The sequence below is a fragment of the Tenrec ecaudatus genome, chromosome 11 (assembly GCF_050624435.1).
Source record: "Tenrec ecaudatus isolate mTenEca1 chromosome 11, mTenEca1.hap1, whole genome shotgun sequence".
In the NCBI taxonomy this organism is placed as follows: domain Eukaryota; kingdom Metazoa; phylum Chordata; class Mammalia; order Afrosoricida; family Tenrecidae; genus Tenrec; species Tenrec ecaudatus.
The window spans coordinates 65,646,530-65,660,363 of record NC_134540.1 but is presented as its reverse complement, the minus strand read 5'-3'; the positions used below and the strand labels follow the sequence as shown (position 1 = coordinate 65,660,363).

General features: G+C 44.2%; 1 protein-coding gene across 1 annotated transcript in view; it reads left to right on the top strand.

The window, feature by feature from the left end:
* The window catches only part of EIF2AK3 (eukaryotic translation initiation factor 2 alpha kinase 3), a 91,454-nt gene extending 78,647 nt beyond the window's left edge, over nucleotides 1-12,807 (top strand). Inside the window, exons 14-17 of the mRNA XM_075563122.1 lie at nucleotides 203-370; nucleotides 6,254-6,355; nucleotides 9,991-10,053; nucleotides 11,616-12,807. Coding sequence (XP_075419237.1) covers nucleotides 203-370; nucleotides 6,254-6,355; nucleotides 9,991-10,053; nucleotides 11,616-11,822 — 540 coding nt within the window. The 3' untranslated portion in view covers nucleotides 11,823-12,807. The remainder of the gene's footprint in view (nucleotides 1-202; nucleotides 371-6,253; nucleotides 6,356-9,990; nucleotides 10,054-11,615) is intronic.
* Nucleotides 12,808-13,834: the final 1,027 nt, after the last annotated feature.

Genomic DNA, 13,834 nt, shown 5'->3' with positions numbered 1-13,834 from the left:
GATGTTGTTACCTTTTGCCACTCTTCCTGATGTACGGGCATCAAAGAGTTTTTTGTATTTGTCTATTTTAAAGATAACTGACTTTCAGGATGCGTTTTCCTTTATTGTATTTTCCATATCATTTACATGCCATTAAGCTCATTCCTTCCCTTTCTGCCCTGAGTACACACCCACCGTTCTCTTTCCTGCTCTGTTTTTCCAGCCTTCCAACATATTCTTCACCGTGGATGATGTGGTAAAGGTTGGAGACTTTGGACTAGTGACTGCAATGGACCAGGATGAGGAAGAGCAGGTGGTCCTGACGCCGATGCCAGCTTACGCCAGACACACAGGGCAAGTCGGGACCAAACTCTATATGAGCCCCGAGCAGGTGAGTGTGGTTGCTCTGTGCTGTGATTTCTTTCCTTCTGAGGGAAACACAAACTGTCGGTTAACATGGCAGCAAGCCAGCGGGACCGATGAATCTCCTTCCACGCGATTCTCATACAGACAGCCGAGAAGATGAGCTATGAAAGTTGGCTGTAGTATGCCAGGAGCAACCCAGCTAGCTAGTGATTTCTTCTCCCTGATTTGGGGATAAATGAAGAAAAATGCAGTGCATACAACACCCCTCACCCTCTGAGGCAGAACCAGTCAGCTGTCAGAAACTTGCACTTTGAATGTCTTCCTTCCAAACCTCACCCTGGATCATATGTGACTGTGTATACTCTGCTGAAAATGTTTCTGAGCCAGCTACCTATAGTCAGAGCACTGAACTGAGCTGCCCTCTAGAGGAACTCACAGGCAACATCCTGTAGTACCATGGGAGTCAGTTAAAGCAGACAGGTCACCTTCGGAAATGCTTAATCTACAATGGAAAACAAAGCACTGTAAATAGGCAGGAGCCAGAGGAGTAGTAGAAATGGAGCATACTGGGAGCTTTGGAATAGTGGGCCCAGCACTCTGATGCAAACTATATTCACAAGATTACATACATACATATCTGTGTATGTGCAGGCGCATGTGCATGCATGCCCAGGTGGACACAGTGGCTCCAGCGATGGGCTCCTACAGAGCAATCACTGAGAGGACCGTGCTAGACAGAGCAGGGTTCCGTCTGTTCGCAGAGCAGCTGTGAGTTGGCACTGCCTCTGAGGCCCCAGCAGCAGAGGGTGCTGCTCAAGCCCTGTGGCCTCAGGAGTGATCGGTACTCTTACAGAATGTGTTGAGAACCCAAACGAATTTTCTTCCTCTGGGTTTTATTTTTCAATAGTCACCATGATAGAAATGAAAACAGAAATTTATAAAATTTTATTAACTCGGTTTAAAATGACAACCTTACACCCAAAACATCTTCAGAGATATTTTTTAATAAAAAATATTTTCTAAAACAAAAGAATGAGAGTAGCATCTTCCAAACCTACAAAAGAACTAAATTCTCATGATCATCTGTACTGCATTCATCTGTTACTATCTGCTATTTGGTGGAAGTTGCTGAAGAAAAGCTGACCATGCCCAGATGTCCTCCTACCCCTTTTAGGGCCTTAGGGACATTCTCTGAAGTCCCACCAAAATTCCACAAGTGGATTCTGAAACCATGGATCCGTGAACCTTGTGTGCTCTGTAACATTAGCATCCCATGGTTCATCTTGCAGTTTGAAAGGATCTTTTGCCTACTCAAAGGGTTGTAACCTTGCGCCTAGTTTACTTGGGAACTATTGTTTCACTGGTTTGTACATCTCAGCCCTTTTCCAACTGTGCATTATATCAGGAGATATACAAGAATCAAATGGCTATAGAGGCAGGGGAGAAGGGAGCTGATGCTGGGAACTGTGCAGATGAGGGACAGGGTGGGAAGGGCACTCAATTACTTTTTTAAAATCATGAACTTACTACCCATTAAGTTTCAATCTAAGAATTAAGAGAAACTAATACTACAAAGATATTGGGGGGTGGTCATCAGAAAATTAGTGAAACACAAATAAAGGATGAGCATGTTAGTGGGACAAGAGGAAAGTAAAAGGAAATAGAGGAAAGAACTAGGAGACAAAGGGTATTTATAGGGGTCTAAATACAGGCATATACATATGTAAATATATTTATATAGGATGGTGGGGAAATAGATCTATGTGCATATATTTATAGGTTTAGTATTAAGGCAGCAGATGGACATTGGGCCTCCACTCAAGTACTCCCTCAAGCAAGAACACTGTTCTATTAAATTGGCATTCCATGATGCACACCTTCCCGACAAGATCACTGAAAACAAATGTGTGCATAAGCAAATGTGGTGACGAAAGCTGATGGTGCCCGGCTATCAAAAGATATAGCATCTGAGATCTTTAAAGCCTTGAAGGTAAACAAGTGGCCATCTAGCTCAGAAGCAACAAAACCTACATGGAAGAAGCATACCAACCTGTGTGACCACAAAGTGTCGAAGGGATCAGGTATCAGGCATCAAAGAACAAAAAATCTTACCATAGTGAATGAGGCAGGGAGTGTAGAGTGGAGCCCCAAAACCCATTTGTAGGCAACTGGACACCCCCTTACTGAAGAGCCAGTCAGGTTGCAGGGTAGCAACGATGAAACATACAACTTTCCTCTGCTTCTTAAATGCTTCCTCCCCCACTTTCATGATCCCAATTCTAACTTATGAATCTGGCTAAACTAGAGGATGTACACTGGTACAGATAGGAACTGGAAACACAGGGAATCCAAGGTGGATGATCCCTTCAGGACCAGTTGTGAGAGTGGCAATTCCTAGAAGATGGAGGGAAGGTGAGGTAGAAAGCGGGAACCGATTACAGGGATCTTCACATAACTTCCTCCCTGGGGGATGGACAACAGAAAAGTGGGTGAAGGGAGACATCGACGGTATAAGATATGACAAAATAATAATAAATTATTATAAATTATCAAGGGTTCATGAGGGAGGGGGGCAGTGGGAAGGAAGGTAGAAAAGTGAGCTGATATTAAGGGCTCAAGTAGAAAGCAAATGTTTTGAGAATGATGATGGCAACAAATGTACATATGTGCTTGACACAGTGGATGGATGTATGGATTGTGATAAGAGCTGTACGAGCCCCCAATGAAATGATCTGAAAAGAGAAAGGCCTTTCCCCACCTTTCGCTCTCACTGTTCCTTTCCTCTTGTCCCACTATCATGCTCAGCCTTCATTTGGGTTTCAGTCATTGCTCTCAATTACATTACCCTTACGAGGCCTCTCACACCCTCCTTGCCACTAATTTTGGGTCACTTGTTGCTCCCCTGTCCGTGGGTTGGTCAACACCACCTCCTTACCCCCGCCACCCCCTCTCCCATGTCCCCCTGGAAACATCAGTTCCATTGTTTTCTCCTCCAGACTGTTCCCCCAGCCTGTCTTGTCAAGGTAGATCTGCAGAGATAATAATATGCACCCAAAGGCATAGCAAGACAAAGCGACAAAAGAGAACACAACTATGACAACAAAAAAGAAAACCAATCACCCATAATAGAATAAGTTAATTTTTTTAAAAGAAAAATATTTAATTAAAAAAAAAACCTATGAATAGCTCAAGGTCTGATTTTTTTACCTCTAGGCGTGTCCTCCTGTCAAGTCCGATGGGGTGGCACGCTCTGGCCCAGAGTCTATCCTTTGCACTCCTCAGGAGCTCCCTTCTCTGATCCCGCTGTTGATCTGCTGCACGCCTTTAGTGTTTTGCCTCGGTGTCACGGGGTCATCTGAACCAATCCCAACACTGAGTCTCCAGTGTTGTCCCCCGTTGGGCCATGGGTCAGCGAGGGACGTCGCATCTCATAGTGGGAACAGCCATGTGGTCCACTCTATGCATTGGCTGTTTGGAGCAGGGATACCATCCTCCAAGCCTGGTGGGCCAGGATGTGCTCCACTCTCTCTTCCTCCACATTCATTTACTCCCGGAGGCTCTGATCAGACATGTCCCTCTCCCCTAGCTGCTGCTTCAGTGGAAAGTTCTTTTTAAATGGGTTCTTTGACTCTCTGAATTGTCTTATCCAAGTCTTAGATGGTGTCTGAAGACATTGTTTAATGTTCGCATTTTTCTTGACATGAACGGCATTTTGTCTTTTTAAAAGAGCCATAGTCACTGTGCCCTTGGTTTGATGTCGGTTCTAACATCACCCAGTGATACACAGTGCAGTTCAGCTTCTAAAACATGTGCGCTACCCTGTGGGTTTATCCTTGAGGTACTATTTTCATTATTTTGTAAAAATCACTTTTCATGTATTCATGAGGCTATATTTTTCTTATTAAACATATTTACTGATGCTTTTTTCTCATAGGTTAATTTGTCCTCTATGTAAGGAATATGGAAGATAGAGAAAAGTATAAAAATATTAAAATCACTGACTAAAAATAAACCATAAAACATAACAGTGGTTAGTTTTCTACTTACATTTTCTATTTATTTTAGCAGACCTTACTCTGAGAATGACAATTTGGACTCTACTTTGGAATATTTTGTGTACAATATTAAAACATATAACCGTTTCCCATTTTATGAAGTGCTCCTAGGAAACATTCTAGATGGCAGTAGTTTCTCCCTCTGTTAAGTTTATTCCACATTTATTTTTTTAAAGAAATATCTAAAATTTATTGATTTTAAAAGTTAAATTTTATTGCCATATAATTCACATGATAGCTTAAGCGTATTGAAAGAGCTGGGCAGTCATCACCAGTCAGCTTTAGAGCATTGCCTTCATTCTTGTCCTCATCGCCACTCATTCCCCATTTCCCACCAACCTCTCCTACCCTCACCCTAAGAAATTGCTCATCCAGGTACTGTCTCAGTCGGTTTGCCTATCCTGATTTCATATAAAGGAAAGCATACACAAAACAAAAAAACCAACAACAATAATAACAAAATGGAACAGAGTAAAAGTGTTGGACCTTTCTTTTATACATTTTAATGACTTGCCAGTTTTGCGGCTGGCTAGCTTGGGTAGCCGCACTTGTCCACAGCTCTTTGTACTGTAGGAGCGATCAGCGAAAGTGGCATCCTGAAGTGGGAGGCATTATGTGTGCAAGACATATCGTCCAGTTCCTTTCCCTAAGGTGGCATCGTTGGTGCTTCCTTATCCCCGCAGGAGGGCCCTGATGGAACTGTGGGTGAGGCATTGGCTGGCTGCTAATTGCAAGCTCGCTCTTCGGAGAAAGATGAGATGGTCTTCTTCTATACAGATTTAATCTCAGAAGCCCCTCAGAGGGGCTTGATCAAAATCAGCTCAGTGGCAGTGGATTTGAGGGTTTGGAGGTTTGTTGTTTTTGTATCCCTCTGAGCATTGCCTTTGAGCATAGTTTCTTTGGCTACTTCCCACACCCCAGGGATGAGCCAGGTATGAGAGGATTCACATGAGTCACTTGGCAGGAAGGAGGATGGCACAGCTAAGGCAGGCCGACAGTAAAACCAGGAAGTCAGTCCATTGGCACCTGGCCCAGGTGAAATTCAGAGAGGCATTTGTGAAAGGAAGGGTACCAGGCACCAGGGAAGCACCCTGAAAGAACCGCCCACTCTTTAAGAGATGCCTGTGTGGAATATTTTCAGAGAGACAGGTTTGGCAAATGTCAGGTACCTAAAGTTAAAACTCGCAAATAAATGAGTACTTCTGAATCCCAGGAAGCCGCTTTTCATTTGAATAAGGCTCTGCTTAATGGACTCCTTCAGCTGTGATTCATTTGTCCATTTTAACCAGTAGGTGTTTATTGAGGGCCTTCCCTGTACTTACCCCCCCGCCCTGGATGACGGGCACACAAAGAAGCCAGCCTTTCCCTCCAGGACTTTGTAAGCCAGTTGGGGAGAATGAGAGATACACACATGCCATAATGAGGGCTAAGCACAGTTGATTAGTGGTTTGGAGTAATGAAGATTTTCTCATAAAAATGGGTGAAGACTAAGATGATTGGAAATGAGAGATTCGCTTCAGATAGGGCTTGCTTTGAAAAACTTCACCTCGGGGCAGAGGAGAGCAGCTTTTATTGGCTCCCACAAACTTTTTTCAGCCCGGCCAGGCTCCAGGCTTCTGCAGGCGGCCCTGTTTTACTGATGCCTATCTCCAGCTATACCTGGGCTTGCCTTCTGTGATGCTGAGTAGTTTAATTACTCCCCAGAGAAAGGAGACTGGGGTGACTCATTAACTCTTTGCTAACGTTTTTTACTGAGCCAGTTACATTTAAATCAGAACATGACTCATTCAATATGGTCACTGTATTAATCGGGTTTTTGGTTTTTTCTCTTTCTTCTTTATGTGGAATGTCAGATTCTCGGAACCAACTATTCACACAAAGTGGACATCTTCTCCTTAGGTCTGATTCTATTCGAGCTGCTCTACCCATTTGGCACTCAGATGGAGAGGGTCCAAGTAAGTATCCTCACACCCCCCCTGTAGGGGGGGTAGTGGGGGGAGGGATTGAAAAGCAGAGGAGCCTAAAATTTACATAAGAACAAGTTGTAGAATAAGATCGAGTTCTTCTTAATGACTGCAGAATTAATAAGAAGTGAAAGAGATTATGAGAGCAATACAAGGAAGATTTGAAGACCTTTCGCTTCTGTTTTAAGCTTTGGTCATCAGAAATTGTTGGATAGGATGGTTTGCTGCTGTTGCTTCAATCTACCAGTTAAACAGTGTCTTGCACTCAATGTGTTTGTGATAAATGCAAAACTAGGGCAAACATGGAGTAACATAGGGCGAATAACCAGAGACGGGGGTGGTGGTGGTCAGAGAAGAACATTCCAGAGTCACCAGGCACACATTCAATTAAAGCTGCCCCATTAAGCATGATTAGCTTCCTTCTCCCCTTCACAATAAACTATAGCCAGATCTTTTAAAGCGGTGAGCACCAAGAGTCTTTTAAAAGTGTCCTTAGTAACCTTCTGCCCCAATCCTCCGTTAATGCCATCATCCATTAAATGTCAGCTCTCCCAGAGTGGACCCTGCTACTTTGCTCCATTGTGTCCAAAGCATATGCCCTTTTCACCATTTCTGTTTCCATTTTAGACCTTGTCTACTGACTTCTGTCCCTGATAGAACAGGGTGTAGTGCTCCCATAGAACTCACCTCTTCTGTTCAAAAGGGTCCACCAAGTGTTTAATGCGGTAAATGGGGGTGGGGGTGGGAGGACGACCAAGAAGGCTGAAATTGAAAGCATCTTCAGTGCATCTGGAAAGGAAAATATAATAGGTCCAGTATATGTAAAGGATTGGGGATTAGAATGATATCAAGATCTATGTAGTTATAAGTACATCAGAAGACGCTATCAAGAAAATGAAAAGCCAGCCCGGAGGCTGGAAGGAAAATGTGCACATCGTCTGTTTGATAAGACTACTGAAGCACTCTGGTGCCTCTGCCACACAAAGATGACCCCATTTTAACACGGGCATAGGACTCGAGCAGATGGCCCTCCAAAGAAAAGAAACTCGGCCTCCTTAGTCCTTAGGGACACGAGAATCACAGGCGATGCCATTGTACACCCCTTGGAGCTGCTCTTGGGGTTCAGTGCCCTGGAGTCCATTGTCCCCATGATGACCTCCGGAGGCTGAGCAGGCTATCATCTTGGGGAGCAGCTGGAATCACCTGGGTGACTCTGAACCACCAACCATTAGGCTAGCAGCTGAGTGAGGGCACGCCACTGCTTTCCCACCCACGTCCCTTAGGAACTGGCTGTAATCACACAGTCAGTGGTAATAAACGCTGGTGTGGATGTGAAGAAATTGGAGCTTGCGTACATTGCCGGTGACATTCTACAGTGATGCCGCCAGTCTGGCAACTTCTTCCATAAGCTGTTAAATAGAGTTCACGTGTGACTCAGCAGTTCCACCCTGCAGTAGATTCTCAAGAGAAGGGAAACCGTGTGTCCACCCAGAACGTGGACACATGTGTAGAGCAGCATTATTCATAATAGCCAGAAATTGAAAACAAACACGTGTCCATCGGGGACTGTGTAATTATCTGTGGTGTATCCATACAATGGAGTGTTATTTAGCACTCTAATGGAAGGAGTGCATACCACCACATACGGGAGCCTCGAAAATGTGTACCAAGTAGAAGAAGCCAAAGGTAAAAGGCCACATATATGTGTGATGGTGACACTAGATTGTGGTTTCCCAGGGAGAGGAGTATGAGGGGTGGCTGCTTAATAGACACAGAGTTCGTTTTGGGTTATGATAATGTTCTGGAATCAGGTCGTAGCAATGAGTGTACAACACTGTGAATATACTAAATATGACTGAGTTGTCTACTTTCAAAGTGGTAGGTTTTGTGCTAGGGAATTATATTCCATCAATTTTTAAAAATTATGTCTATATAAAAATATTTGGTTAAATGAATAGGATTTATCTTGACCCTGAAACTACTGTTCTGGGTAAATTTAAATCATATATTCTGACTTATTTCTTATGTAACCCTTACACTCCCCAAAGTGTCTTTATTCAATGCTTAGTTTGTTCGGAACTGTCTTTGGTTAACTGTTACCTGAGGGTCACATATCAGATAATATTTTCTGTATACTCAATCCTAGCCTTTCTTTTCCTCCGCTGGAGTCGGTCCTTCTCAACCCTTCCCTCCTCCCGCTCCCATCTGGCTGATTACCCTCCAGACCAGCCACTTTGGGGGGTCGAACGACCCTTTCACGGGGTCGCCGATTCATAACAATAGCAAAATGACAGTTTTGAAGTAGCAACAAAAATAGTTTTATGGTGGGGGGTCACCACCACGTGAGGACCTGCATGAAATGATCGCGGCATGAGGAAGGCTGAGGACCCCTGCTCTAGACCTTCCGTTAATTGTCATTGGTAGATCGACTCCTCTTCTCTCCGTTGGGTCTCATCTCCTAAATTCTCCATTGTCCTTTTTCCTGGCGTGATTCTCTTAACTTGCTGGATGTTTGGATAGATAGGTTACTCAGAAAGTCTATGTGGAAGATACATTTGTAGAACCTTTGGGTGTCTGGAAATGTATTCAATTATAGCCTCCCAATGAATTGGTTGAGTATCGAAGTCTGGATTGGAAATAACTGTGAATTTGATGGCCTACTTCACGTCCTCACAACTTCAGTGTTGCTGCTGAACAGCAGTGCTGCCCTGCGGGACCCGATTCCTCATGTGGGACCTGTGCCGTCTGCTTTGTTTTCCTTCCTGGAAACTGACAGGGCTTGGCTTTCATCAGTGGAATTCTGAAACTTTGCCATTTCCTTGATAGGCTCCCTCCCCGCTCCTTCCCTGTACCTGACCCCGAGGAAGTCCCCTTGGTTAGAAAGGTGAAGACTGGTTCTAGCAGATTTCCTTACAGGATTTCATTGATAAGTTCTTTCATTGCTCGTTTCCTGGCACTCCTGACAGCCCTATGGATGCCATTCTTCTCCTCTCCCTGTCGTCCCTTCCCTGTCTGCCTGCCTTCCTCCCCTCCCCTCTCCTCCTCCATCTCTCTTCCTTTTCTGCCTCCCCACTCCATTTCTGTGTTGTACTTAGTCTCTAAGCTGATTATTCCAACTTTTCCCCTTACTTTTTTGATGATTCAATTGTAATAGTCTAGATTACATATAAATAAGGAAACCAGAACACAAACAGTAATGATTTATATGAAAATGTCCTAAAGAACTTTCACAAGCATAGTGTTTTATAGCAAGCGATTTGGGTTTCTTCATAATAAGTAAAGAATACGCTCCTTCCATGTCGGATACACAGAGAGTAAAGGCTAGTAGTAAAGATTACTTGTCCACTAGAGAACACAAATATGTTGTATCAGATGTGCAATTCGAACATAATTTTGTCAGAAATGTTTTTAGATTTTGATTACTTGAGGGTATATCTTTCTGATCTAGGTTCAAGCACTAAGGTACAAGGTATCAAATCAGGAAAATATACTGATAAATTGCCCACCTGTTTACTACCCAGTTCTACTTTTTAGTGATCTGTCAGTATCAGAAAACATATTTATTTAAGTAGCTTTATAGATTAAAAATAAATTTAAAGAGAAGTAACACTTTTCTTTTTCTTTAGACCTTAAGTGATGTAAGAAATCTCAAATTTCCGCCCCTGTTTACTCAGAAATATCCTCGTGAGGTAAGTATCAGTCTCATCTTTGATTGCCCTCAGACTCATAGTTAGAACATAAGAAGTCACCAGCAGTCAACTTGTCAGCGTGCCCATTTTGCCTGGAAGGAGATCACAGGTCAAGGGAGCAACGGAACCCTGCCCCCAGAGCCTGAGCAACTGGTGCAAGTCAAAGGCTAGCCCTTCGGCCAGGCCTGGCTTCCTCAGCCCAAGCCGCGCAGCCATGCTGCAAGACTCCTGTGTCTGAATTACTGACGGGGCTTGAAAGAGGGGCTCTTGAACAAGACAGAGGGCCTGGAGCAGCACCAGCCTTGTGTGCAATGAGTTATAAAGTCATAGATGAATTTTATTAGACGCCTCTCTAGCATCGAGAACGGGGTGTGCTAACTTATTTGCTAGCTTAACTACTAGCTTATTTGTTAGAGAAAGAGAGAGAGAGAAGCATCCATTCCCCTTGCTTCTATTTATTAGAGTTATTCTGCTCAGAGTGACTCAGCAAGGGGTTCAGAAGAGTGGAAAGGAAAAAAGGAAAATGGTTTTGAGGTGCATTATGGAGAAGTGAACCTTTGAAGCCGCACCCCCCCCCAGCTTTGGTTATTTTTATCTCGTAATATGTTTGATCACAGACACATCATTTTAAATTGACTGATCATGAACTTTCTTAAATGATTAAGGTGAAGTGTCAGTTACCATACTGGAAAAAGGAAAAAATTACCTTTCAATATAATAAATATAATCAAGGATTGCATTAAACCTCAGTTTTATAATGTGATATTTAGAAATACACTAACCTAAAATGAACTGGTTTTACTAAAAATTATCATGTTCTCATATCTTTTACAAAGCTGATGAATCGGTTGCCAGAGTGGCTCACAAAAGTGCGTGTTATATTGAAAGGACCTGGGAGGGGGCAAAACGTCTCCCTTAAGGGTGTCAGGGGCTAATCTGTAGCATGCTTCTTTTTTAATGGAAATTTAAATGAGATCATTGGAGTCTCAGGCAGGCGTAAGATGAGGTTGTTTTTAAAGTCAGTTTCTTTTTCTGTTTCAAGGATGTTAATCACATTCTTTATTAGATGCCCCTTTAGGATGTGTTAGGAACAAACCAATTACCTCCTAAAGGAGTGGTTCTCAGCCTTCCTAATGCCACGACCCTTTAATGCAGTTCCTCGTGTTGTGGTGACCCCCAACCATAAAGTTATTCTCGTTGCTACTTCATCACTGTAATTTTGCTACTGTTATGAATCAAGTGACCCCTGTGAAAGGGTTGTTCAACCCCCAAAGGGGTCTCGACCCACAGGTTGAGAACCGCTGCTCCAAAGGGTCCCTGGTTATTTTGATCATGGGCTAAATGCAACTGTGCTTATTGTGGTCCATGAAGTTTGACTGGAGCACAGCTGTGTCCCTCATGTGCGTACTGCTCTGACCACCGATGGTGTGGTCGCAGAGGTGAGGAGTAGCTAAGAGACTCTGGATGGCTTCCAAAGCTTAAAATAGTTACAGGCCAGTTTTAGGGGACAGTGTTGCCATGCAGCCGAGCCCCTTCATCAGCAGGCAGCTCTTGTCTTGCAGTACGTGATGGTGCAGCACATGCTTTCCCCATCCCCCGTGGAGCGGCCCGAGGCCACGGACATCATTGAAAACGCCGTATTTGAAGACTTGGAACTTCCAGGAAAAACAGTGCTCAGACAGAGGTCTCGCTCCTTGAGTTCATCGGGAACAAAGCATTCAAGACAGCCGAGCACCTCCCAGAGCCCTTTGCCAAGCAATTCACCTTAAAGTTGTGCTGGCAACTAAACAGCTGACAGAACCGTCCAGTCCGCCTCTCAGGAATGTGGCTGTCCCGCATTGAGGACTGCGCTCTCTGCCGGGTCTTATGTCGAGCTGCCTTTCCTAAGTCATGTTGCCAGTGGGCTTGGAGGCACAGCCTGTTGGAGCCAACGGTGGGTTGGTGTGGGTGCTGTCGTTACTCTCCGGCAGAAGACCGTGTCTGAGCTTTTCACGGGTGGTCCTTACCTTCGTGGGTCTCTTGAGACTGGCTGGCCAAGCCCGGGAGCCCTCACCTCTGGCCTCGGCAGGTAGCCTCAGGCCCAAAAGAATGTGGCGACAATGAGAACGGAAATATTTTTATAGTACAAAGGAGCAGCAGTGCCCACGTGTGGGAACAGTACTGTCCTAGAAACATGCTTTCTAGAGATAAGGGTGATGATTTGAAAAGGGAACTCTTACCTTTCCCCTGGCGGGGCAGCAGGGAACCCACACTCTTTTGGAGTACAAACAGCACAAATTGTCGACGGGTTATGCCCACGGCTAGTTTAGCGTGATATTTGTAGCATTAAATAGCTTTTATTCCTTAGGTGACCCTCGGGAGCATTCCAGAGCTTTTTGTACTTTTACATTCATTAAACTTGTTGCGTAAACTGCTCAAAAGTTCTGGTTTAGGGAGGGGAAAAAAGTCGTAAGAAATGAATCATATATTACAACTAACTCCTTCCTTCCTTTTTTTTTAAACTAATGAAATCTTAAGTGTCTTCTATGTAATCATCTAGATTTCAACTTCCCCCAACTAATTCTAGGTAACAATTTAATCATCTCACCTGACTCACACCATTTTATTTTTCACTGTAAATATGTTTATTTTTTATTTATAAAAATCCTGGAATCAATCCATTTGGGTTGGTGGTGTACAGAACGCACTTGCGTGTGTTAACTATTGTGACTTCTTTCAAGTCTAAATGATTTAATAAAACTTTTTTTTAAATTACGTGCAGCTGGCTCTTGTTTTGCACCCTCAACCCCCAAATGGGATCACTTCCAAATTTGTAAGACGGGATCACACATCTAGGAAGGGTCGCAATCCTACCCTCCAAAAAATGTACCCCGCACTTTATTCCAGAAAGGTGGCTTCTCTGGTATTTCCCAGAGCCACGTCCTGCTAAAAAGTCACAGGGCTGGGGGAGGGCGGGGAAAAGAGGAGCTCATAACAAGGGCTCACATAGAAAGTAAAAGAAAATGATGATGGCAGCATCTGTATAAATATGCCTGATACAATTGATGTATGGAATGTTATAAGAGCTGTAAGAGGCCCCCCAATAAAATGATCTTTTTTCAAAAAAGTCACAGGACTAATAGATAACACAGGGCATTTACTTGGTGCCTACTTGTGCCAGCAATTGGGAGCAGAGAGAGGGCCCTGTACATTCGGAGACCTCACAAAGAGCAGGGCTGCGCCGTGCGAGCTGCGCTGGTCACTCTGGAAAGCCCACCTGCCTTTGTGCAGTGCGTCTGAGGTGGACTGAAGGGAGGGAGACATGGAGCACCGGGCTGGCCAGGCACACTATGGCTAGGCACAACCTGCACTGAAATGTGGGATGATTTTTCTTTTACAGACAACTAGGTTGATTTGAAGCAGCAGCCCTGGAGGCGTAGTGGTTACATGTTGGGCTGCTAACCGAAAGATCAGGAGTTTGAAACCACCAGCCACTCCTTGGGAGAAAGATGAGGCTTTCTATACCCGTGAAAGAGTTACAGTCTCAGAAATCTACACGGGCAGTTCTACCCGTCCTATCAGTTTTCTATAAGTCAGAATCAATTTGATGGCAGTGAGTTATGTCCATTTCACAAATGCCCACCTGTGCTCTGAATCCAGACTCACACTAAGCAGTGGCCGTCTGTCTTCCCAAGTCCTGCATGGCACCTGCCCATCCATCCCTTGTCCCGTCATCTCTTGGACCACCTGCCTCAGTTGCCATCAACCCCAACTTCACACTCAAGCTGTTGATCTTTTCCCA